This window comes from Marmota flaviventris, chromosome 4 (assembly GCF_047511675.1).
Source record: "Marmota flaviventris isolate mMarFla1 chromosome 4, mMarFla1.hap1, whole genome shotgun sequence".
Lineage (NCBI taxonomy): Eukaryota > Metazoa > Chordata > Mammalia > Rodentia > Sciuridae > Marmota > Marmota flaviventris.
In genome coordinates this window covers 32,671,250-32,697,803 of record NC_092501.1, presented here as the reverse complement: position 1 = coordinate 32,697,803, position 26,554 = coordinate 32,671,250, and the positions used below count along the sequence as shown (strand labels likewise).

At 36.8% G+C, this 26,554-nt stretch overlaps 1 protein-coding gene and 1 pseudogene across 2 annotated transcripts in view; both read left to right on the top strand.

The window, feature by feature from the left end:
* Positions 1-776: 776 nt before the first annotated feature.
* The window catches only part of LOC114096414 (cytochrome P450 2C18-like), a 32,586-nt gene continuing 6,808 nt past the window's right edge, over positions 777-26,554 (top strand). Inside the window, exons 1-7 of one of the 2 annotated variants that reach the window (XM_027939915.3) lie at positions 777-965; positions 2,125-2,287; positions 2,456-2,605; positions 10,297-10,457; positions 12,906-13,082; positions 19,617-19,752; positions 25,707-25,894. In XM_027939915.3, coding sequence (XP_027795716.2) covers positions 798-965; positions 2,125-2,287; positions 2,456-2,605; positions 10,297-10,457; positions 12,906-13,082; positions 19,617-19,752; positions 25,707-25,894 — 1,143 coding nt within the window. In that variant the 5' untranslated portion in view covers positions 777-797. Of the gene's footprint in view, positions 966-2,124; positions 2,288-2,455; positions 2,606-10,296; positions 10,458-12,905; positions 13,083-19,610; positions 19,753-25,706; positions 25,895-26,554 lie in introns of both variants that reach the window. The other variant, XM_027939914.3, reaches the window with a different exon arrangement.
* On the top strand, positions 6,628-8,633 carry LOC114096422 (small ribosomal subunit protein uS2-like; annotated as a pseudogene).

Here is a 26,554-nt window from a genome sequence, read left to right as displayed (position 1 = left end):
TCCACCACCTTTGAGCTGTGTGGCACCAACCGGTCTCCTTCTTGTTCTCTCAGAGTCTTTTTTCCTCATTTGAAAAATAAATAATTTATAATCTCTGTCTTCAAATGCTTTACAGGGTGTTTGATGGTGAGTGTATGTATATTGCTGGCTGGGAAGGGAGGTGGGCGGTGGGGAGGGAAAAAAAAGAAAAGAAAGGAAAGGTGTGTATATTAGCTACTTGCTGAGTGCTGGTTATTCAAGATGTGTGTTATGTTAGAGGCTTCATGTTAGACATGTTAGCACAGTACCCGAAAATATTTCACAATACTTTCTTTTTCAAGGAAAATATCTGAGTGTTTGAAAGGCAATACTGGAGAAATATTATTTTTTGTATAAGGTCTAAAACACATGGCTAAAACAATGTCATAAACTCCCAATGGCCATCAGTCTAAGAATCCAGAATGAACAATTTTTTTGATCAGATACTTTACTTCATTTGTTCTCAATTCTGACAGCTCACTGGAGCTGCTTGGGGTGTTAAAAAAAAAAAAAAAAAAAACAATACCAAGGCCTCACCCCAGACTAGTTACACCAGAATCTTCAGGGTGGGGCTCTGGAAAGGAGAGTAAGAATAAGAACACACTATTTTCATGTTTTTCAGTTGGCCAGAGTCCATTCAGAAGGAGATCAAATTGCATGTAGGTGATTGGTCACTGCATCAAACAGTGCAGTGATTCACATATTGAATGAGCAGGGAGTGTTATAAAAGCTTTGCATTTCAAGCTTGCTGTTGTCTTTGGTAAGAAGAGGAGGTTGTAATGGATCTAGTCGTGGCCCTGGTCCTTGGTCTCTCCTGTCTGCTTCTCCTCTCAGTATGGAGACAGAGCTCTGGGAGGGGGAAGCTCCCACCTGGTCCCACTCCTCTCCCAATTATTGGAAATATTCTGCAGATGGATTTTAAGGACATTAGCAAATCTTTAACCAAAGTAAGTATGCTTTATGATCCTTTGGTGGCTTGTAAAGGATGAATTATTATTTCCTATTTTAATAAAATTGATTATTGGAGGCAGATTATTTTATTGTAAAGCATATAATCTCTGTGAGTTATTATTTTTGGTTTGTCACTGTCAGAAATAGTGGAATGATATGTGTTTTCCTAGGAGGGTACTATTTAAGTTATAAGATGGACTCAAAATGATAAAGTTCTGTTACCTTTCATGGTTTCACATCTTTTTCTGTGATTTTTCTTTTGTCTGAAGGTAAATGGTATTGGCTGTTTTGAGATTAAAGATTTTATGCGAGAAGTCATCTGCTGTACATGTTGTGTATTTTGTTTAGATTAGTTATAATAGTTCAACTTCTCCAGAGAAGCAAATTATATGTGATGTCAAGGAAATACTGTGGGTCTACAATAAGTAAATGTGAATGAAATAAATAATTAGTGAGGGATAATTGAGTAGTATCAGGATATTTTGGTCCTGTGACCTGTGAATGTACAGCATGGAAAGAATTGTCCTTCCATGGGATGCTGCACGTCCTGACATTTCTGTGCTGTGTCCTCTCTCTTTCTGAGTTAATAATGTTGGTGGATTTCAAACTGGTCTGTGCATTAGAATCATCTGGGGAGATGTTTAAAAATGGAGATTTCTGGTATTTATCACAGGGCTGATGAGTCAGATCCTCAGGGGAAGAGCTTAGCAGGTGATCCTGAAGCTGTGTCCTATAGCAGCTGGGTATTGGTCCAAATGTAGACATTGAGGACTGTGAAATTGCCTTAGGTAGAAGAGATCAACTAAGCAAGGGTTCAAGTTTGGGTCGTCTATTTATTAGCTATGGGAAACTGAAATGAATTTGAATTTTTGAACCTCAGTATCTTTAACTATATGACAGAATAAATAAAGCTACCTCAAAATGCTGATTCATTTTTGACAGTCTACCTAGTAATTTCCCTGGCAAATGGGAGTCATTGTTTATGTAGAAGCTATAACAATCACCATCTTAATTATATATGAAATCCAGAAATATTTGAAGTTGTGTTTGACAAAAATGTCAACAGTATGATAATATTGGTCTGAATCATGAACAATATGTAGACCAAATACTGATTTCTTTTGTTGCTCTTTGCATCTACTTTCCATCTTCCAGTTCTCAAAAGTGTATGGCCCTGTGTTCACTCTGTATTTGGGCTTGGAGCCTTCTGTGGTGTTGCATGGATATGATGCAGTGAAGGAAGCCCTGGTTGATCTAGGAGAGGAGTTTGCTGGAAGAGGCAGTTTCCCACTGTCTGAAAAAGTTAATAGAAACCTTGGTAAGTGTGCCTGTGCATGAGTGTGCATGCATGTGTTGGGCAGTGGTCCTGGTATGAGGCTTGAATTGATCCCCAGGCAGATTTTGGCCACCCATGTAGCTGCTACATGTCAGTTTTCTCTTCCTTGCCTGGGATTTCCCTTCTAGTTTTTGCTTCCCATTCTGATAGGAATCCTCTTCAGCAATGGAAAGAGATGGAAGGAGCTTCGTCGCTTCTCCCTCTTGACCCTGCGGAATTTTGGGATGGGAAAGAGGAGCATTGAGGACCGCGTTCAGGAGGAAGCCCACTGCCTTGTGGAGGAGTTGAGGAAAACCAATGGTGGGTGGTGATTCTTTGTTCTGTAATCATTGACCATATCAGACTGCTCTCTTCTCTAACAACACCCTGGAAATACTTTAGGGGCAGCCAAATCTTTCATTAAGAGTAGTGGTTGTTAGTCTTCATGTGCAGGAGGGATGGTGTGATGAAGAGAGCCAGGGGAGCTTCTGTGTATCTGTGCTTTTGTGTTTGTACACACGGTGCATAAAGTGTGGTCATTTTGTTTATTTATTTATTTTTGGGTGGTGCTGGGTATTGAACCCAGAGCCTGGTGCCTGCGAAGCAAGCACTCTACCAACTGAGCTATATTTCCAGCCCCTAAAGTGTGGTCATTTAATGCTGTTTTGTGTCAAACTTCGTTTTGAATCATGTCACCAAGAAAGTTTGAGTCTTATTTTTCAAATTGTGAAAGAATAATGTTTTTCCTATAGTGTAATTGTGGGTTAAGTATTTTAAAACATTTCACTGGTAAACACTTGTCAAGTAGCCCTGATTGTAGTAATCTGCTACTTTTGTGGAGGATGAAATAACACACATGTACTTTCGGTTAATTGGTCTGCATGCGTACAATCAGCTTCACTGACTGACATGTCTGGAAGGTTCTTTCGAGGTCTGTGCCTACAGTCTTCACCAGTAATTGTGCTGATCTGTGGTTTTGACTCCCTTAGCATCTTTAATGCTTTTTTGTTTATTGTGATTTCCTTGTGAACAACAACTATTTAAAAACTATCAGTTTGAGTTATTTACTGTTTCTCACAACTTGCTGCATTATTTTATATATTTTAAGAAAATTTATACTTCTAAAATAACTAAATGAGATAATGGATATTGTTATGCTTTGGATATGAGGTGTCCCCAAAAAGCTCCTGTGTTAATGCAGGAACTTTCAGAGGTGAAATGATTCAATTACGAGTGCCATAGCCTAATCAGTCCATCCTAGTTTGAATGGATGGACATGGGGTTGCAACTCTAAGAGGGTGGGGCATGGCTGGAGGGCTTGGGTTCCTGGCAGTATGCCCTTGAAAGTTTCACCTGCTCTTGGCCCTTACCCTTTTCTATCTGTGCTTCATGGCTACCATAAGGTGAGCAGCTTTTCCTGCTGTGTTCTTCTGCCATGATGCTCAGCCTCACCTTAGGCCTAGAGGATGAAGTTGGCTGACCATTGACTGAAGTTGCTCAAGGATCTCAAAATAAACTTTTCCCCTTCTAAAAAAAAAAAAAAAAAAATTTATACTCTAGTATAATCCTTCAAATTACAAAAATACTGGGTTATAAAATGGATTTGTTGAACTGAATTTCAACTCTCATTATTAACTCTTTATCCTGACTTCCTAGTTGTAAGGTGATTCTGTTTTTGCTTTCCTTGTTTTATTTTCTATTTTTATTTGTGTAGTAATCACTTTTTTTTTGTTTTCTGATGGTTTGACATCTTAGAGTACCTCTGCCAGGGATACTTAGTTCCCAGAGATAGCAAATAGCTTTCCTACCACAAGATTTTGGTGTACAAAACAATCTATCCATAACCCATACTTCCAACCACCTGCTGTATCAAATTATTTTACACCAAGCCAATATTCTTTAGAGCTGTAAATCACCCCAGGGACAGTTATGGGACAGTTAGTGATTATCTCCATTGCCCAGAGCACATTGAGAGTATTCAAACTATCAAATTACTCAGCACACCTATTCTGCCTCACTCATTCCTTCCCATGCAAACCCCAATAAAGGTCCCCTGTTTTCCCTTGCTCCTTCTGCCTCCTGTCCAACTGTGATGCTTCTTCTTGTGCTGCCTGCTCCATTGTGGTGTGGCGGCCCCCTTCCCTTGGTAACAGTACCAAGCCATCTTTTCAAGGGCAGCCTCATCTGTTGACCTCATCATATCTGAATAAAAACAAAATCCTGGGTGAATTTTATAACAATTGGATTTGGGGTTAGAAGTTTTATGGTAATTATTTGCTCCTCATTGTCCACTCTACTTATCTATGAAATGCTTGTCACAATAAATCTGATTTTGAGCTTGATTCTAAATTACTTTGATACTTAATTATCTCTTCTCAAGGAGGTGAAAGGTAAGATTGAAAAATCAGATTTTCACTGTGAGTCACACTCCCCGCACTACCAGAAATCTCAAATTGACAATTGTAAATTATCCCCTGTTTTCCAAGCTAAAATAAAATTTTAGTACCATTTTGTTTCAGCTGACAAGGAACCTAGCATAAGAGGAGTTATCTACTAAAGATGCTTCTATTGTTGAATTCCCTATTCTTCTTCACATTTAAAAATATTGACACATAATAATTGTACATATTTTGTACATATTTTTGGGATGCCATATTGTAACTTGACACATGTATGTAGTTTTTAATGATCAAATTAAGGTAATAAGCTTTTCCATCCCCATAAACATTTATCAGTTTTTTAAAATATTTTTTTATTTGTTGATGGACCTTTATTATATTTATTTGTATGTGGTGATGAGAGTAGAACCCAGTGCCTCGCTCATGCTAGACAAGCACACTACAACTGAGCCACAACCTCCCCATCAGTTTTTTTGTTGGGGCAATTTGAATTCCTTTCTTCTAGTGCTTTGTAATATATATACACTTAACATAATATTCTCCAATTTCATCTGCAAATGACAGAATTTTATTTTTTTGTGTGTCTGAACAAAATTCTCTCATGGAGGAGTCCATATGGTGGTGGTGTTTTTGATATAGTTTATATATATATCTATATATATAATGATATAGTTGATATATATAGTTGATATAGTTTATATATATATAAACTATAGTTATCCTGCTGTGCTGTAGAACACTGAATTTATTCCTTCTATTTAACTATATTTTGGTATCCATTATCCAACCTCTCTCTGTTCTCCCTCCTCCCTACCCTTCCTATTCTCTAGTAACCACTAATCTACTTTTGTCTTCTCTGAGATCACCTTTTTTAGCTTCCATGCATGAGTGAGAACATGCAGTGTTTGTCTTGGTGCCTGGCTTATGTCACTTAACATAATGTTCTCCAATTTCATCTGCAAATGACAGAATTTTATTTTTTTTGTGTCTGAATAAAATTCTCTCATGCATATATGTCACAATTGCTTTATCCATTCATTCCCTATAGATATCTCTGTTGAGTTCATCGTTTGACTGATGTGGATAGTCTGTACAACCCTTTGAATTCACTCTTGATTACATCTATAAACTTGTGGGCTTTTAAAATTTAACATTTATTGATGATTTGATTACAACAATCTCATTTAAATGTCCAAAAAAAGGAAAGATTTTCTCTACTTTTTCTTAAAGAGAGAGAGACAGAGAGAGAGAGAGAGAGAGGGAGAATTTTTTAATATTTATTTTTTATTTTTTGGCAGACACAACATCTTTGTTTGTATGTGGTGCTGAGGATCGAACCTGGGCCGCATGCATGCCAGGCGAGCGCGCTACCGCTTGAGCCACACCCGCAGCCCCTCTACTTTTTCTTTTTCTATAAAATGATGGAATTGACTTAAATGATTGTGAAATTTAAGAAATATATAACATACAGCGATAACTCAAGAATTCCACCAGAGGGCAGGCTTTGCCCAAGTAAATTAAACCTGAGCGGTTTAATTGTGGACACTATTTCCTAGGACAGGACATTTTTTCTCCCGTTCAATATTGAAATAAAGAAATAAAAGGACTCCATAAATTTAAACTTTTGTGTTTACCCTATCTGTGATTTAAATTTAAAATGAACTTTTTAAAAATTTCACTTTTGTTTTAGGTGAGCAAAATCTATCTTAGAATTTGTGCTCATTTTCATTAGTTTTTCTTTTCACACAACATGTATGCTTTTGCCTTTTTACATTTGTACCATCCAATACCTGCATTTTTTATAGTTGTTCTCTTTAGTCTTCCCCTCTCCTAGTTATACATACAGTTCCTTCAACTATTCATTAAATCTCTGCTACCCATGGAGAAGTCCATATGGTGGTGGTGTTTTTGATTCCTATTATAACTTAAAGGGAAACTGTCAGAATGTCCGGAGCCCTTGATGTCCTGCAAACGAAGGAGAAGGATATCTTCAAACTCATTACTGTAGGAACCCACTTCGGTGGCACCAACTCTTCTTTCTAGATAGAACAATATATCTACAAAAGGAAAAGTGATGGCATCTCTATCATAAATCTGAAGAGGACCTGGGAGGAGCTTCTGCTTGCAGCTTATACTATTACCATTAAAAATCCTGCTGACATCGGTGTCATTTCCTCCAGGAATACAGTGCAGTGGAATTTGCTGAAATTTGCCACTACCCCCAGAGCCACTCCTATTGCTGGCTGCTTCATTCCAGGAATGAATTTAAATTTAAATTTTAAATTTAACCAGTTCTAAAATCTTTACTCCTCACACTTCAGATAGAGCCCTAATATCCAGAGTATACAAAGAACTAAAAAAATTAGACAATAAGAGAACAAACAACCCAATCAACAAATGGGCCAAGGACCTGAACAGACACTTCTCAGAGGAGGACATACAATCAATCAACAAGTACATGAAAAAATGCTCACCATCTCTAGCAGTCAGAGAAATGCAAATCAAAACCACCCTAAGATACCATCTCACTCCAGTTAGATTGGCAGCCATTATGAAGTCATACAACAACAAGTGCTGGCGAGGATGTGGGGAAAAGGGTACACTTGTACATTGCTGGTGGGACTGCAAATTGGTGCAGCCAATTTGGAAAGCAGTATGGAGATTTCTTGGAAAGCTGGGAATGGAGCCACCATTTGACCCAGCTATTCCCCTTCTCGGTCTATTCCCTAAAGACCTAAATAGAGCATGCTACAGGGACACTGCTACATCGATGTTCATAGCAGCACAATTCACAATAGCTAGACTGTGGAACCAACCTAGATGCCCTTCAATGGATGAATGGATAAAAAAAATGTGGCATTTATACACAATGGAGTATTACTCTGCATTAAAAAATGACAAAATCATAGAATTTACAGGGAAATGGATGGCATTAGAGCAGATTATGCTAAGTGAAGCTAGCCAATCCCTAAAAAACAAATGCCAAATGTCTTCTTTGATATAAGGAGAGTAACTAAGAACAGAGTAGGGTCGAAGAGCATGAGAAGAAGATTAACATTAAACAGGGATGAGAGGTGGGAGGGAAAGGGAGAGAGAAGGGAAAATGCATGGAAATGGAAGGAGACCCTCAGAGTTATACAAAAGTACATACAAGAGGAAGTGAGGGGAAGGGGAAAAATAATACAAGGGGGACAAACGAATGTCAGTAGAGGGGGCAGAGAGAGAAGAGGGGAGGGGAGGGGAGGGGAGGGGGGATAGTAGAGGATAGGAAAGGCAGCAGAATACAACAGACACTAGTATGGCAATATGTAAATCAATGGATGTGTAACTGATGTGATTCTGCAATCTGTATATGGGGTAAAAATGGGAGCTCATAACCCACTTGAATCAAATTGTGAAATATGATATATCAAGTACTATGTAATGTTTTGAACAGCCAACAATAAAAAATTAAAAAAAAAAAAAATTAACCAGTTCTAGGCTGCCTTCCAGGAACTGTGTCTTCTGGTGGTTACTGATCCTAGGGCTGACCACCAGTCTGTCTGAGGTATCTTATGTCAATCTGCCTGCCATTGCTCTGTGCAACACAGATTCTCCTCTGCTCTGCGTGGACATCACCACTCTATGCAACAAAAGGGGTGCTCACTCTGTGGGTCTGATGTGGTGAATGCTGGCCTGGGAGGGTCTGTGTAAGTACAGCACCATCTCCTGTGAATACCCGGGGGAGGTTATACCCGATCTCTACTTCCACAGAGATCCCAAGGAGATGGAAAAGAAAGAGCAGGCACTGCTGAAAATGCTATGACCAAAGAGGAATTTCAGGGTGAATGAACTGCACTGGCTCTTGAGTTCACTGCTGCTCAATCTGAGGCTGCAGGATGATCCAAAAGGTACAGGTGCCCTCTGTGCCTCTTCAGTAGTTCCCTAATGAAGTTTGGAGCAGTCACTGAAGGTCTGAGCTTCCTCTGCTTAGACCACTGAGTGGTCTTGAGCTGTTCATCTTTTAAAAAAAATTATTATTATTATTATTATTATTATTATTATTTCATTCTACATAATAGTAGAACCCATTTTGTTATGATTATACAAGCATGGAATATGTCTTATTCTGATTAGGACCCCAGTCTTGTGGATGTACATGATGGTGAGTGTCACTGTGGTGCATTCATATATGTATATGGGAAAGTTATGCCAGATTCAGTCCACTGTCTTTCCTTTTCTTATCCCTGTCCTTCCCTTCATTCCCCTTTATCTAATCTACTAAACTTCTGTCTCCAGCTGCTATTGTGGGTTAGCTTCTACACATCAGAGAACATTTAACCTTTGGTTTTTTAGGATTGGTTTATTTCACTTAGTATGATAGTCTCCAGACCCATTCATTTACAGGCAAATATCACAAGGTCATTCTTCTCTCTGGTTAAGTAATACTCCATTATGTTTATATACCACAATTTCTTTATCCATTCATCTGTTAAAGGGCACCGAGGTTGGCTCCATAGCTTACCAATAGTGAATTGTGCTACTATAAACAATGATGTGGCTGTATCACTGTCGTATGCTAATTTTAAGGAGTGGGATAACTGGGTCAAATGGTGGTTCCATTCCTAGTTTTTTGAGAAATCTCTATACTGCTTTACAGAGAAGTTGCACCAATTTGCAGTCTCACCAATAATGTATAAGTGTATTCTTTTCCCCACAGCCTTGCCAACATTTATTGTTACTTATATTCTTGATAATTGCCATTCTGGTTGGAGTGAGATGAAATCTCAGTGTAGCTTTTGTTTTTTAATAATACCTTTATTTTATTTATTTTTTTTATGTGGTGCTGAGAATCGAACCCAGTGCCTTACAAGTGCTAGGCAAGTGCTCTACCACTGAGTCATAAACCCAGCCCCCGCAGTGTAGTTTTAATTTGCATTTCTCTAGTTGTTGAGCTAAAGACAGTTAAGCAAAATGGAAATAAAATTATGGAAAATAACACTAGTTAAAAAAAATGGGTTTCCAGGTTGCTGTTTTCTTCCTTTCTATAAAACTATCTATAAGCTTTCTAGAGAGATGTGATTTACGCTGATAACTTGAATTATTAGGTATTTTAAAAATATATTTTACATTTTTTTCTTTTGCCTTCCAAAGTAATTGTTAGTGAATGTTTGGGGCTATGATGTATGTGTGTAATCCCAGTTTTGGGATGCCGAGGCAGGAGGATCACAAGTTTGAGGCCAGCCTCAGCAATTTAGCTAGGCTCTAAGCAACTTAGCGAGAACCTGTCTCAAAATAAAAATTAAAAAGGGGTAAGGATGTGGCTTAGCACCCCTGGGTTCAATCCCCAGTACCAAAAAGAAAACTGTCACTTTGGGTTAGAATTATGTAAACAAAGGTAGTGATGCCAACAGAATATTAGGTAATTATTATGAAATAAGCTAGGACAGAAAGATAAATTCAGATTTAGAGGAAAGAGATGTGTTGATTTTAAGTATGCTGAAGTTTTTACTGATAGGGAATTTCTAGGTAGATACTTAGATTTTCTAAACTTATCTTTATCTGTTATGAAAGATGAAGTATCGAATGTATATACATGCATATTAATGATTTTTCATGTTTCCAATTCTTTAGGCTCACCCTGTGATCCCACTTTTATACTGGGCTGTGCTCCCTGCAATGTGATCTGCTCCATTATTTTCCAGAAACGTTTTGATTATAAAGATCAGAATTTTCTTAACTTGATGGAAAAATTCAATGAAAACCTCAGACTTTTAAGCTCCCCATGGATCCAGGTGAGATCTTTTTGAGAAACCATGTATGCTCTTTTCTCTGAGCAGTCCACAATTCCAGAACTGAGCTATGAAGTGAATGTTTGAAAACTGGATATTTTGTATACTCTGATTTGGCAATCCTCGAGCTTACACTTCCCTTTCTCTTTAGGGTTTAAAATTTTTTTTTTTGCTGTTGTTTTTCTTTTCTTTTTCGTTGTTGTTATTTACTTTTTGTGTTCTATAGCTGTTGGTATTTAGTGACTTTCTAAATATTTTTTAAAAATATCTGTTCTTTGTCATGTGTTATCTCTGAAGTCTCTAATTCTTGAGTTCAGCTAGTTTTTGGTCCTGGAAATTGAATCCAGAGCTTTATGCCAAGTGGTCTACCACTGAGCTACTTCCTTGGATCTTGAAAAATTTTTTGTTTTGTGACGGGGTCTTACTAAATTAGAATCCTCTGCCTTAGTCCCCTGATGAGCTGACGTTATAGGCTTGCACCATCATGGTAGGCTAGTTTTGATAGAGATTCCTTGGCTGTGAGGAGGAGAAGGAGAAGAAGAGAGAGAAAGGAGGAGAAGGAGGAAGACAAGAATTAGAGATAGATAAGGGGAGTAAGGGGAAAAGTATAAAGAGGAGGGGAGAGAGAGAGAGAAAGAGGAGGGGATGAAAAGAAGTGAAGAAAGAAAAAGGAAAGAAATAAAGGGAGAGAGGGAGGAACTCCCTCCAGATTGGCTCTATGCTGGGCACTCCTTGTAATAGCCTGCACTTGCTCTTAAGCAGGCTAGAGGTCAGCAGAGGTTAAAAACTTAAGTCTTTTCTTAGCCTGTGTCTTTCCCTGGGCCTATTTGTAATTTGTTTGAATTTATCAGAATGTGTGGGCGCTCTCAAATGTCCTAATTTTTCAAAGAACCGTCTCCCTAACTTTCCTTCCTAGGCTGTTGTGCCTTCACTGTACTCTTTTGCCCTGGCTGGCTCAGGGTTGCTTAGTGGCATTATAAAATAATTTTTTTCCAGATGGGGCATTATGAGATTTTTGATATTGTCATTGCTTTTCTGCCCAAGTGAGTTCTGACTCAGATAAAGCAGATACACAGGCTTTACTTCTGTCTTTCAGGTAGTCCTCGATAGGTTACAAGAGAAAAACACAATCTCTGTTCCTCTGGAACCAAGAACCAGGGTCCCTCACTGGGAACAGGGCTGCCCACTTTAAGGCCACTGCCAAGCCCGGGAGGGAGGTGGGAAGAGCAGAAGCAATGCCACAAAGCTCTCTGAGTTTTTAGGTCTTTTTTTTTTTTTTTCCATTTGGTTTACCCTTTGTAAACATATGACTGTCTTCCAGAGTTCTGATAAAATTGATTCTGCAGCTTTTCCAAGATATAGAATTTTTTTTTTTGGTGGTGCTTACTGTGAAGTAAATGTTTAGACACCACAGTTCTGTCCAGATCTTAGTATCATGGTATGAACCTCTCAAAAAGGTAGACAGCCCTTCATTTTTACAAAGACGACAAATGCCTGAATCTTGGGGTAGAATTCAAGCCAGTGGCTAGTGGTTTTCCCACCAAACCTCTGTTTCTAGGCAGCACTTTGGTGACTGCCCCAAAGCATGTCCAGGCACACAGTGGACGTCCAGGGCTCTTGTTGAAAAGTTTCCATGACCCACAGGCTGGTCTGCCAGTCAACACTAAGGAGCTCTTCATGACATTACTTGGCAGCAATATTGTAATTTAGAATATCAAGGATGGAGAATGTTGGGACACAGCTGCTGCCAGGATCCTCTGAGTAGTCAGTGTGTTTGAGGCTTCAGCTGGTATCCTAGTTGAGAAAGTGACCAGGGTCAAGATCCCAGAATGATTGGTTTTTGGTGTGAATGAACCATAAGCAAACATCACACTATTACCCTGTGTTGAGCTACTGTGCCCTAAACTCTGCCTAAAAGATAATTGCATGATTTTATAGGAGTTATTTAACCACTCTTGTGCACAAGTGCTTGTCTATAAAATGCAGTGTTGGTTTTCATGGTATCTTTGCACCCCTCCCAGTTACAAAATCGTAATTCTGTTCCTGAGGCTTATTGCTGGTGGAAGGAATAGCAGGGAGTGGCTGTGTGCTCTGTATCAGGTTGTCCAAACGTCCTTAACCTCTGTGCTCATGTGTTACATGTGAATCATAGCAATTCATGGCATTCTATATTTCAAGGTTGTAAGTGAGAGAAGTGACATAAAGATGCCCTAATGCTGTAAAAAATGTATCAGGATGGGACATTCTTCTCATGTTTGATGACGTGGTCAGTTTATTCCCATCTTCCTGTCAGCATGAAGGACTTCTTCATTCGTGCAATCACATGCTGCTCAAGTTGGAGACCATTTTTTGTTCACTCCAGTTTTTAACCTGGGCTTAAGTTGGATTATTATATTTGCCTATGTCTTCATTACATGGTTTTAACTTAATAAATGTCATTTAATTTTTAAGGTCTACAATATTTTCCCTGCTCTCATGGATTATCTCCCAGGGAGTCAGAACACAATTATTAAAAATTTTGATTATGTAAGAAGTTATGTTTTGGAGAAAATAAAAGAGCACCAAGAATCTTTGGATGTCAACAATCCTCGGGACTTCATTGATTGCTTCCTGATCAAAATGAAAGAGGTAGAACGTTATTTGCTTGCATTTTGTGGTTCATTGATAATATCTTTTACTTATTGGGGATGTAACTGGTCAGGCAAGAAATACTTGATAAGCACTTAAGTACCTAGTGTGTACATACATGGATCTGGACTAAGCATCGTGGAAGATTTAAAACGGAATTGTTTAACATTTATAGTACATAGGCACTGTTTTTAAGCTCTAATAATCTCTTTGAGTAAAGAGAGAAAGTTCACCTCAGGTAAGATGCAAATTCAAACCTATAGAAAATACAAAATATCAAGCCATAAAATAAAAGTTGACACAGATACATCACACATCATATGGGAGAATAAAAAGGAAGGGTTTAACCTAGGTGGGAGTTTTAGCCAACTTTTTCATCATTGTGACCAAAAGACCTGACAAGAACAATTTCAAAGGAGAAAAAGTTTATTAGGGACTCATGGTTTTAGAGGTCTCAGTTCATACAGTCAACTCCATTTCTCTGGGTCTAAGGTGAGGCAGAACATCATGGGAAGAGTGTGGAGGGAAAAGCAGCTCAGGATAGGGCCACCAGAAAGCAGAGAGAGAATTCCACTCACTAGGGACAAAATATAAACCCCAAAGACACACCCCCAGTGACCTTCTCTAGCCACATCCTACCTGCCTACAGTTACCACTTAGTTAATCCACATTAGTGGATTAAGTCTTTGATTAGGTTACACTTCTTATCACCTAATCATTTCACCTCTGAATGTCCTTGCATTTTCTCCCATATGATCTTTTTTGGGGACACCACATATCCAAACCGTAATGTTGGACTTCCTACATTTCCAGAGGTTTAATATAGATCTTTTAAGTATTTGCAGTGAGAAACATGGGACGGAATTTTAGATGGATAGTGATGTAGTGAGAATTCAGATGTGTGTGGTGGCAGAGATAGAGGAGAGAATGCTACTGGAAATGAATCTGAACAGATAATGAGGGGAAGATATTTGTTAAATACTCTGCAAACCTGATTGTTGGCATGAAGAGTTTTTATTTGGTCAGGTATGTACGGGCCAGAATAACAATGTTATGCAAGGAAAATTATTCTGGGAGTTCTATAGAATGGTCTATATGGTGACAGTTGAGCTTATAGATTAGCTATGAGATTTTTTTCATCTCTTTACACTTTGGATTAATAAATGTCTGGATTATAGAAATGCAGATTCTGAAATTCAAGTTATCCACCTTATAATATTCTCAGAGATTTATAGATTTTTATTTTAGTGGAGTAGATGGGAGCCAAATAATAGGAACTGTGTGGGAAATTTCAGTATCAGGACAGTTGTGCCATTTGATAAGTTTAACCAAGTAGGAAAAGACTGGGATAGTGAACTTGAATGGTGGTAGGGTCAGTTTGGAAACCGAGAAGTACATAAGCACACTTGTATAGGTACAAAATTCTATTTACTGGAAGAGGAAAAATGTAGAAGAATCTGGAAAGAACCAACTTTAGAGAATAGATCTATCGTTTGTGTCCACTATTATTTGACTCCACCACTTTGTAACACTTTGAAAAAAGTAAGTCAGTGGGCAGTGGGCTAAGGTGGCAAGGAATCAAAGTGTGACTTTTATAAAATTTTCTACAGAATTGTTTATGAATTTGAGTTTGGCCTGTTGTAGATGAAGTGAAAAAGAGGGAATAGTTCAAAGAAAAATGGTGAAGAGAAGAAGGAAATCACTTTGACTCTCTGTCTTGTCTGTTTCTAGGGCATGATCATCATGCAGGGTCTAATTAATTTGAAAATCTCATTAAAAGTATGGACATCTTACCAAAAACATGGACCTACATGAGTTCTTTATATTTGATACACATTGAGAGGGATTTTCTTGATGCTATTGAGCCTCACCATTAAGCTCAGATTATAGTGAACTCTAAGGTCTCTTGTACTTCAGTCACCAAAGGCTGTTGCCTCAATACTGTATTTAAAACTGTGTTGTTCCTTGGAGCTCAGTATAGTATTAAAAATACAGGTTATTTTATTTTTTGTTGATACTTTTATTAGCTATCATTTACATACTATCTCTGTATAGATTTTAAGTATAGTTTAATACTCTTACTATTTTCAGAGAGTTATGGAACCTCAACTAGAATCAGTTTCAGAACATGTTCATCACCTAGAAAACAAACCCTAGTCTCCTTCATTGCTCCCAAGCCTTCAGATTTAGGCAATAGTGGTCTACTTTCTGTCTTTATAGATTTGTTCTTCTGTACATTTCATATGAATGGAACTACATGGTGTATGGTCTTTTGTGACTGGCTTTGTTCACTTTTGTCATAAACCTTTCAAGGTTCATTGATGTAGCATGTATCAGTACCTCATCCCTTTATATGATAGAAAAATATTTCAGTGTCTTGATATATTACATTTAATGTTTTCATTCATCGGTTGTTGGACATTTAAATTGTTTCCATTCTTTGTCTATTATGAATAATACTAGGAATCTTTGTGTATAAGGTATTGGTTATACATGTTTTCATTTTTCTAGGGATTCCACATCACAGTGGAATTGCTCGCTGATATTGCATCTCTATGTTTAGCATTTTAGATGCAGGGACCTAAATGTAAGAGCTAAAAATATGAAAACCTAGAAGAAAACATAGGCATGAAATTGGCTCCACCATTTTAAAATCTCTCTGCAGTGTATGAGTGCTCCAGTTTTCCTGCCTTCTCACCAAGGTGTCTATCTTTTTTATTCCAGCCATCCTAGAGGGTGTGAAGTGTTCTTTCACTGTGTGTGTTGTGTGTGTGTGTTGGTGTTTGGTACCAGGAATTGAACCCAGAGGTGCTTTACCACTGAGCTACATCTCTTTCTCTTTTAATTTTATTTTTTTTCATTTTGAGACAGGGTCTTGTTAAGTTGGCTTGGGCCTGTGTATACTAGATACAAGTTCCTTATACTGATATAAGGATCGAAGATATTTTCTCCCATTTTGTGTATCACATTTTCAATTTCTTTAAAATGTCTTTTGAAATAGAAAAGTTTTCTTTTTGTGTGAAATTCCATTTTGATTGCTTGTAACTTTTGGGTCATAACTAAGAAACAATTACCTAAACCAAAGTCATGAAGGTTCACTCTAAGTTCTCTTTTAAGGGTTTTATAATTTTAACTATTACCTTCATGTACATGATTCACTTTTAGTTAAATTTTCATTGTGTGAGGTAAGGTTCCAACTTCATTCTTTTGCATGTGGATATCCAGTCATCCCAACATCTTTTGTTGAAAGTATTATTTCCACATTGAATGATCTTGGAACATTTGTTGAAAATCAATTGACTATATATGAGGGTTTATTTTGGGGCTCTTAATTTTATTCCATTGATCTATGTATCTTTCTTTCTGCTAATATCACATAATTTTAATTAATGGAGTTTTTAATTTTGAAATCAGGAACTGTAATGACTCCAGTTCTGTTCTTTTCTAATTTTGTTTTGGCTCTTAAGGATTTAGGTCATGTGAAGTTCCATAAAAAATTTAGGATAATCTTATCAACTCCTGCAAAGAAGCTTGTAGGGATTTTGATATGGATCCCTTTAAATATTTAGACCAATTTGAGGAGTAATGTCATCTTAACAATACTAAGGATTTTAGTAGATGTACATGAGATATCTTTCTATTTATTTAGGTTTTCTTTAATTTTTTCCACAATGTTTTATGTAAGCTAGCTGATTTCAATTACTAGTCTAGTAGTGTAATTTGTACATAACCACAGATTCTTTAAATTCATTTGAACTGATGCAAATATGAGTATTGGTTTATAAGTGTTGTACTCTTTCCTAACCTTACTGTAATTTTGAGATGACAATCTTAGAAACTGTGTGAAGTTGATGTTACCAATAGGGATGATTGATTACGTTTGCTTACCAAGTATTCCTGTTGAGGAGTATCTATTTTAGTTGGGTTGATTACATAATATTAAGCATGCCACAGGTCACTTCAGAATTATAGGAACCTTATTAAATTAATGCTGATCTGGAGCACTGGGTAGGAATGTTAAATTGGGTGGTGTTTGTTAAAGACACACTCTAAGGTCAGTATTTCAGATTGCTTCATGTTATTATCAATTTTCTCCTCCTCCTCCAACTTCCCCTTAGAACTGCTTTTGGTGTGTCCCATAAGTCATGATATATTGTTTCCATTATCAGTTATTGCAGGACATATTTTTTTTTTTTAGAGAATTTTTCAACGTTTATTTTTCAGTTCTCGGCGGACACAACATCTTTGTTGGTATGTGGTGCTGAGGATCGAACCCGGGCCGCACGCATGCCAGGCGAGCGCGCTACCGCCTGAGCCACATCCCCAGCCCCTGAAGGACATATTTTAGTTTTCCTAATAATTTTTCTTTAACTCAATAGTTGTTCTGGAATATCTTGTCTAATTTCCATGCATTTATGATTTCTAGCCTTGATTCCTCTCATTACTGATATTTAGATTCATACCTTTGTGGTCTGAAGAGATAATTTGATAAAGTTTCAGTCTTTTTAATTTTGTTAAGACTAGTTTTGTGGCCTAATCCATGATCTACCTGGGAGAATGTTCCATGTGCACTTGAGAAGGTTGAGCATACCACTGTTGGATAGAATGCTTTTCATGTCTATTAAGTCCATCTGGTCTAAAGTGTAATCCAATATATTTATACTGAATTTTTGTCTGTATTATCTATCTGTTGTTAAAAGTGGGATACTCCTATTTTGGTGTTGTAATCTATGCATTCCCTCAGATCTCTTAATGTTTAGTTTAAATGTTTACATGCTCCAATGTTGGATGCATATATATTTATAATTGTCATATCTTCTTGATGAATTAGTCAATTTATCACTTCATAATGACCTTCTTTGTCTCTTTTTAGTGTTTGACCCAGTGTTTTGTCTGGTGTAGATGTAGTTATCCCTGCTGTCTTTTGGTTTTCATTTGTATTGAATGTCTTTTTCAATCCCTTCACTTTCAGCCGGAGTGTTCTTGAAGGTGAAGTAGAGTCTTATCTATGTATCATGTAGTTGGGTCTTTTTTTTTTTTCAGAAATGTTGTTAGTTTTTTTTCTTCTTTTTAATATCTTTGTTTTATTTATTTATTTATTTTAAAAAATGTGGTGCTGAGGATTGAACCCAGTGCTCAACCACTGAGGTACAAGCTCAGCCCCTTGGGTCTTATTTATTAATGCACTCTCCTCACCGTGAAATTGGGATCAGGTGTTTATCTTTAACTCTCTCTCTACTAATCTAGGGGGAGGATCCACAAATGCCTGCACTCAAATTCCAATCATTCTCTCTGATCCTGGGCAGATAGCTGCTGGAAGTGGGCTTACTATATATCCTTCTCTTTGTTTTCTGTGATTTAAGGACACAACCAGAGCTAGTTGATTAAGGAAGTGGTTCCTTAGGTGAAAGCTATAGAAATTGTGATGCTCAGTGCATAGACAAGCCCCTTCCAGTGCAAATGGGTCGACTTGTTTTTATTATGGGGAGAGGGGGCATCATGAGGGAAGACTAAGGAAGTACCAAGCTCTTCTCAGGCTGTCAGAAATCTACTTGTTGGGTTGGTTAGCTCCCTGATGCAGGCTAATTAGAAGCTCAGCTGTGAGTAGCAGCAGTTGGCAGGGTATGCTAGCACATCTCTTCCAGATAGGAACTTTGACTTTTATGCCCTATCTGCCTCAATTATTGGGTATAAATCCCCTGGGAATGCTTGTGCTCCTATATAAAACCACTTCCCCACCCCCCTGTGGTCTAGAGAGACTCCTATATGCCTAATTCTTCCACTCCCAGAGTTAGTAAATTTTGAGTAAACTGGGAGGAACCTTTGAATTAGGGTGTTATGATGTGGTCCAAACCTGCCTCTTCACTGGGTGTTGGGGATTTCATCCCAGATTCTGTGGTACAGTGTTTGGAGTGGGATCATGCATAAGTATACAAGAGTTTTTCCTACTTGTTAGATGTAGACATTTTCGCTTCACTTGATTCTAAATTTATCTCACAGGTAGTTGATATAGAAATAGATGTTTACTTAGTGCATGCATGTGTAAGGGGAGAGTCAGGAGCCTTTTATTCTGCCACATTGCAGAATTGCAAACTCTTTTTTTTTCTGGCTTATAACATTTTTTTTTTCAAGATTTGGCTCTAACATAAACATTTCTATGAATTAAAATTGTGTGTGTATACCAACAGGAGAAAACCAAGTTTAACAAGGGCTTCACAAAATAGTGTATTTATTTCACATATAAGGAGTCTCATGCTGTTTATCTAGAACTAGTGCACTAGCCCTGAAGCATTATGGACACAGGTACTTGTCATTTTTCATTACTACATTTTGTACATGAGCTACCTTCTCCTCCTCCTCCTTTGTGGTGCTACATTCACTGCTAAACTATGTGATTATTACAATTTTAATACTAAATTCTGTATTGTTGAAGTTTTCTCTTCTTTAGAAAAACCTGAGTTATTTGGTTTCACTATAATAAATATGATGGAAAGTTGTCAAATAATGAAATAATCATGTAATTCCCAGGGAAAGGACAATCAACAGACTGAATTTACCATTGAAAACTTGTTAAACACTGTAACTGATGTGTTTGGAGCGGGAACGGAGACAACAAGCACCACTATGAGATATGGACTTTTGCTCCTGCTGACGCATACAGAGATCACAGGTATGACCACATACAGCAAGCAGGGTGAATTTCAGAAAGATGTGAAAACACTGATAGTGTCCTCCATCTTGGGTCTCTGAGAAGCTCCAGTATTAAAATTTCTGTGCCACTAGCTATAATTTGTGCAAATATAATGAAGGTATAAAAATAAGATAATTGGGGCTGGAGTTGTGGCTCAGTGGTAAAGTGCTCGTCTAGCACGTGTGAGGCCCTGGGTTCAATCCTCAGCACCACATAAAAATAAACAAATAAAATGAGGGTATTGTGTTCAATTACAATTAAAAAATAAATATTAAAAAAGAAAAAAAGATAATTTTTCAAAATAGGTGAGCAGAAGCAAAGGAATAGAGCTTGAGGTGTTAGTGAGAAAGTAATCTGTGGAAAGAAAGTACTCTGGGTAAAGCATCTAGTACAAGCATAATGGACTGGAATAAGCTTATATATTGTTTTTCTGAGTAACAGACCACCCTTTTTTTTTTTTTTTAATTTTTGGTACCAGGAATTGAACACAGGGGCATTTTGAGACAGGGTCTCACTAGGTTGATCGTAGCCTTGCTTAGTTGCTGAGGCTGGCTTCAAACCTGTCATATTCCTCCCTTAGACTCCCAAGCTGCTGGAATCATGGACATGCACCACCATGCCTGGCAACAGACTGCTTTCAATGGTGTCTTAGCCCATATTTTTTTTTGTCTATAACAAAATACCTGAAGCTGAGTACTTTATAGAGAAAAGAGGTTTATTAGTTGCCATTCTGGAGGTTTGAGACCATGACATTGACATCTGCTCAGCTCTAGTGAGGGTCTCATGGTGGATGGCATTAGAGTTGTGTGAACACATATGAGGGTGATAAGTGGCCCATGCAGAAGGGAGATTCAGGGTAAGAAGTAGACTTTCTTCTAACAACCCATTCTCTTGGAAGGTAATTTACTCTGTGAGGCCACTTAACACCTTCTTAGGGTAGAACTCCTGTGTTCTAATTACCTCCCATTAGGCCCCAGCTCTTAAAGGTTTCACTTTGTCTCATTGCTACATTGGGGACCAAGCTTCTAGCACATGACACTTCAGGAGAAACACTGAAACCCTATCAAAACCATAGTAGTATATTCTTAAAGAGCTTTCCTTATTCTGAAAACAAAGTATTCTAATGCTGGTGCAGGGAAGACAGAAATTTATATTCTAGAAATATGATGAGACAGCCTGAGAATATTTATAGTCTTGGAATTATTTTAAAAGGTTAGATTTATAAGAAAGGTATTTCCTATTGAGGGAGAAGATGTGCCCAAGGAATTTTATTATTCTAGAATTCTGAGTGCAGAAAAAATATATTTGTCAAGGTAAGAATTTTTCTTGGGTCAATACTTTTTTTCTTTTAAAAATACTTACCATTTAAAAAAATGATTTGCCTTTAAAAGACTCTGGTTCTGCATAGTAGATTAGCCACACCCTTTACATTTTTCTGGGATAGATGATGACAAATTAATTACAAATGAAAATTACTCCTGTTGAAATTAGAGAAGTACAGGAAATAGCTAACAAGTCTTTAGGAAACTTTAGAGACCCAAAGAGCAGATGGCAAGTGACAATGTTTTGGTAGGACACTGCAGTTATAACCTTAATTCACAAGAAGATTCATCGTGTACGCAGGCTAATTTTGTCCCTGCAATTCCCCATAGAGCTCAGTATTTGGAAGAGCCAAGTGGCAAAGAAAGTAGAGGGAGAATGAAGCAGGAAACAGGAGGCTCTTCCCCTGGTTCCTTCCTCATCTTTCTTTATTAGTGATTTTATTTCCCCCCCCTGGAGCTAAGGAAAGCTAACTCTCTAAAGGAAATGGAATCTTAGAGGTTCAGCACTCAGGGACACAGAAAAAGGCAGAGAAAGAATGAGGTGCAGTCTGAAAAGAAGGGCTAAAAAAGAATTCACTCAAATTCCAAGGTCATTAGCTCTGTCTTCATTATGCTTCTGAAATTCAGCAGCCAGATATAAACTCCAGAGAATGAGTAGTGCCAGAGGAAAGACCTCTATTTTTTTTTTTTTTTTGCCAACTATAAAGAAAATGTTCACTGAATGTCCAGAAAAAGGAATGTAATGAAAATATCCACCCATGGAATTTCAGAACACTACACTTAAGGGAGAAATTACCAATACTTTCAGAGATAAATCAAGTAATTATATAAAGATTAAGAATCAGAATGGCATTAAAATTCTCACAAGCAGCTCTCAGCTTGTGTACTCATAGACAAAGGATAGCTTCAGATTTACAAGTTGACGAAAAAATTTACTCTCCAGTCTTCTTTTACTCTGATGATTATTTTCTTTGCTGTGCAGAAGTTTTTATTTTGATATAATCTCATTTGTCTATTTTTGCTTTTGTTTTCTGTTCCTTTGTGGTCTTGTCCAAAAAATCCTTGCCAATTCTGATGTTCTAAAACATTTCCCTTATATTTTCTTCTAGTAATTTCATAGTTTCGGGTCTTATATTTAAGTCTTTAATCCATTTTGAGTTGAATTTTGTAAACAATGAGAGATACAGGTCTAGTTTCAGTCTGAGGCATGTGGATAACCAATTTTTACTTATTGAGAAGACTGCCTTTTTTCCAATGATTGTTTTTAGCACTTTTGTGAAAAATCAGTTGACTGTAGAGGAATGAGTTTACTTCTAAGATGTTTATTCCATTTATTGGTCTCTGTGTCTGTTTTCATGCCAGTACCACACTATTTGGTTTCTTCAGTCATGTAGCATATTTTGAATTTGGGCAGTGTAATGCTTCCTGTTTTTGCTTAAGATGACTTTGGCATCAGGCGCTGGTAATCCCAGAAGCTTGGGAGGCTGAGACAGGAAGATTGTGAGTTCAAAGCCAGCCTCAGCAACAAGGAGGAGGCTGAGGCAGGAAGATTGTGAGTTCAACACCAGCTTCAGCAAAAGTGAGGCTTGAAGCAACTCAGTGAGATCCTGTCTCTAAATAAAACACAAAATGGGGCTGAGGATGTGGCTTGCTGGTTGAGTGCCCCTGAGTTTAATCTCCAGTACCCTCTCCCTCCCCAAAAAGATGATTTTGGCTATTCAGGGTGTTTGTGTGTATGAATGTTTGCATTCAAATTTTAGGCTTGTTTTTTCTAGTTTCTATGAAGAACACCACTGGTGTTTTCATAGAGACTGCACTAAACCTGTAGATTGCTTTGGGTATATGACATTTAAAAAATATTGATTCTTCTAATCCATGAACACAGAATGTCTTTCCATTTTTTTGTGTGTACTTTTCAATTATTTTCATCAATGTCTTATAGTTTTTATTGTATGGATCTTTTACCTTTTTGGTTAAATTTATTCCTAGATATTTTGTTTAATTTTTTGAATCTATTGTAAGTGGGATTTCTTTCTTGCTTTTTATTTCAGATAATTTACTATTGGCATATAGCAGCACTACTGATTTTTGTGTTTTGTATTCTACAGTCTTGTTTAATTCATTATTTTCTAACTTTTTTTTTGTGTAGAATCTTTGGTTTTTCTGTGTGTGAGATCATTTTATCTGCAAACAGTGATAATTAGAAAATTAGAATTCCCATTTCCAACTTGGAGGACATTTTTTTCTTTCTCTTGCTTGAATGATCTGGCTAGGACTTTTAGTACTATGTTGAAAAGTGACAAGTAGATATTCTTGTCTTGTGCCAGATCTTAGAAACATTCAGCTTTTCCTCATTCAGTGTCATGCAGTATAATTGAGATGATCATATGGTTTTAGTTCTTTGTTATGCTGATATTTTGTTTCATATTATTGATTTGCAAATACTGAATCATATTTGCTTCTCTGAATCCCACTTGATCATGGTGAATAATCTTTTAAACATGCCTTTGGATTCTGTTTGATAGTATGTTGTTGAGGATTTTCATATCTTTGTTCATCAAGAATATTAACGTGTATTTTTTTTTATGTACCCTTGTCTGATTTTGGTATTAGGGTAATGCTAGCCTTGTAAAAGATGCTTGGAGAAATTCTCTCCTCTTCAATGTTTGGGAACAAATTAAGAATTATTGAACATCTTTAAGTGTTTGGTAGAATTAGCAGTGAAATCATCTGATCCTGGGTTTCTCTTTGATGGGGAACTTTTTAATTGTGGATTCAATCTGGTTACTTTTATTGGTCTGCTTAGGTTTTCTATTTCTTCAAGATTCAATGTTGGTAAGATATATATGTCCAGTAATTTGTCCAATTGTTTTTTTTTTTTTTTAGTTTGCCAAATTTGTTGTGGATAGTTATTCATAATAATCTCTAATTATTTTTTTATATATCTGTGGTGTCAGTTGTAATGTCTCCCTTTTCATCTTTGTTTTTATTTATTCGTGTCTTTGTTCTGTTTTTGTTAGACTATCTCAGAGTTTCTCAACCTTTTCTTTTTGAAGAATTAGCTTTTTGTTTCATTGATCCTTGTCATTTTTTTAGTCTATTTATTTCTGCTCTGATCTTTATTCTTTCTTTCCTTTTCCTAATTTTGTTTGTTCTTGTTTTTCTAGTTCCTTGAGATGCAATAGTAGGCTGTTTATTTGAGATTTTTCTGATTTAAAAATAATTTATTGGTTCATAATAATTATACATAATAGTGAGTTTCATCATGCCATATGTGTGTGTGCACACAATGTAATTTGATCAATATTATTCCCCAGTGTCTTTCCTTTCCTTTTCTCCCTCTTTTCCTGACTTGCTTGCTCTACTCTATTGATATCCCATTATTATTATTATTATTATTATTATAGTGGGATTTGAACCCAGAGGCACTTTACCACTGAGCTACATCCCCACTCCATTTTATTTTTGAGACAGGGTCTTGTTAAGTTACTGAAGCTGGCTTTGAACTTATGATCCTCCTGCCTCATTCTCTAGAGTTGCTGGGATTACAGGTGTGCACCTTGAGTCCAGTGTCCCTTCTATTTCTTTCTGCTTGATTAATGTAGGTATTGGTTGCTATAAATATTTCATTTGTTTAAAGAAATTTTATTTCTCTTTGATTTTACCCTTGACCCATTGGTTGTTCAAAGTACGTTATTTAATTTCCATTTATTTATATAATTTTGAAAGTTTTGAGTACTATGAACTGAAATGCATTCTGCTGTCATGTATAACAAATTAGAACAAATTAATAAAATAACTAATAAAAAATCAGAAAAATATGCTAGTAGAAAAAACTCTACATGTGCTCTCCAGTTCGCTTCACATTTAAAATTCTTGATGTCCCATTTTATGTCTTTCTATGTTTTTATTTTCTCACAAAGATACTAGAGGTTATACTTTATCCAAATATCTGAAATCAAGTGAACTAAAGTAACAGGCTCTAGGAATCAGGATAACTCATATACAAAGATGGGAGTGTGCTAGGCCCCAGGTCGAGGGAGTAGCCACTTCAGGATGGACAAGGTGATACTATAGGTGGGAAGGGAGTCAGTTTAATTTGATGCATTTTGCTCAGAATGTTTGTATTTATTGTATTAATTTGATATGAAGTTAATTCTTTTTTATTATTTTATTTTTTATTTATTTATTCATTTAAGAAAATTTTTATATGGTGCTAAGATTTGAACCCAGTACCTCACTCATGCTAGGCAAGCACTCTGCCACTGAGCTACAGCCCTAGCCCATGAAATTAATTCTTATTTTGTGTTTTTTTTTCCTGCAAGGACAGTAATTTCTTTAGTTCATAATGTGCTAAATATTTATATAATTCAAGTTTTTTAATCATTTCTATTTTTATTGCTATCTTATATGCTATTGTGAATGTGTTTACAGATTTGTCTTAATGCCTACATTGGAAGAGAGTTGTGTGTACCTGTAAAAGCAAATCTAGATATACTTATGGCTTTATAATACTGTTGGCACACCATTATGCTTCCTGTAGTCCTGAAATGTTATGACAAATATGCCATTTTTTTCCTTTTCCTTCAGTTCTTAATTTTGTCTTATCAGCTAAAGTCCAAGAAGAGATTGACCATGTGATTGGCAGAGATCGCAGCCCTTGCATGCAGGACAGGAGCCGCATGCCCTACACAGAGGCTGTGTTACATGAGATCCAGAGATACATTGATCTCATCCCCACCAGTCTGCCCCATGCAGTGACCTGTGATGTTAAATTTAGAAACTACTTCATCCCCAAGGTGAGCTTGTCTCTTACACTGTGCTTCAATGCTCTTGAAGTTCCCAATTTTAGAGTATGTTTCTGATCCTTTATCAACACTAGATGAGGTAAGTGCAAAACTCATATGTGTGGCAGCAATTAAACTGATGTTTTCAGTTTGGGTTTATAAAGTTATATAACAAGTCTTGATTTGTGTCTTACAAACTTTTTCTGTTAATTTTTTTGGCTGCACTTAGGTGTTCACATTTTAAAATATGTATCAAAAGTATGAGTTTGTTGGGCTGGGATTGTGGCTCAGCGGTAGAGCGCTTGCCTAGCACGGGTGGGACCCAGGTTTGATTCTCAGCACCACATAAAAATAAAGGCATTGTGTTGTGTCCATCTACAAAAAAAAAAAAAAAAGAAAAGAAAAGAAAAGAAAAAAAAAAGATTCTCTCTCTCTCTCTCTAAAAAAAAAGTATGAGTTTGTTGATTTCCCAAAACGTGTTTGCTTATTTACAAGTGACATTAAATCTATAAATATGTTTGGAAAGCATGTTTTGATGTGTTGAATCTTTCAGTTCATGCATATAATTATGCTCCCAATTCATTTAGGCTTTCTTTAATTTTCTCAATATTGTTTTGTTTTCAATGCATTGGCTTTCCTATCTTCCTTTGTCCCAAAATAAATGATATTTTT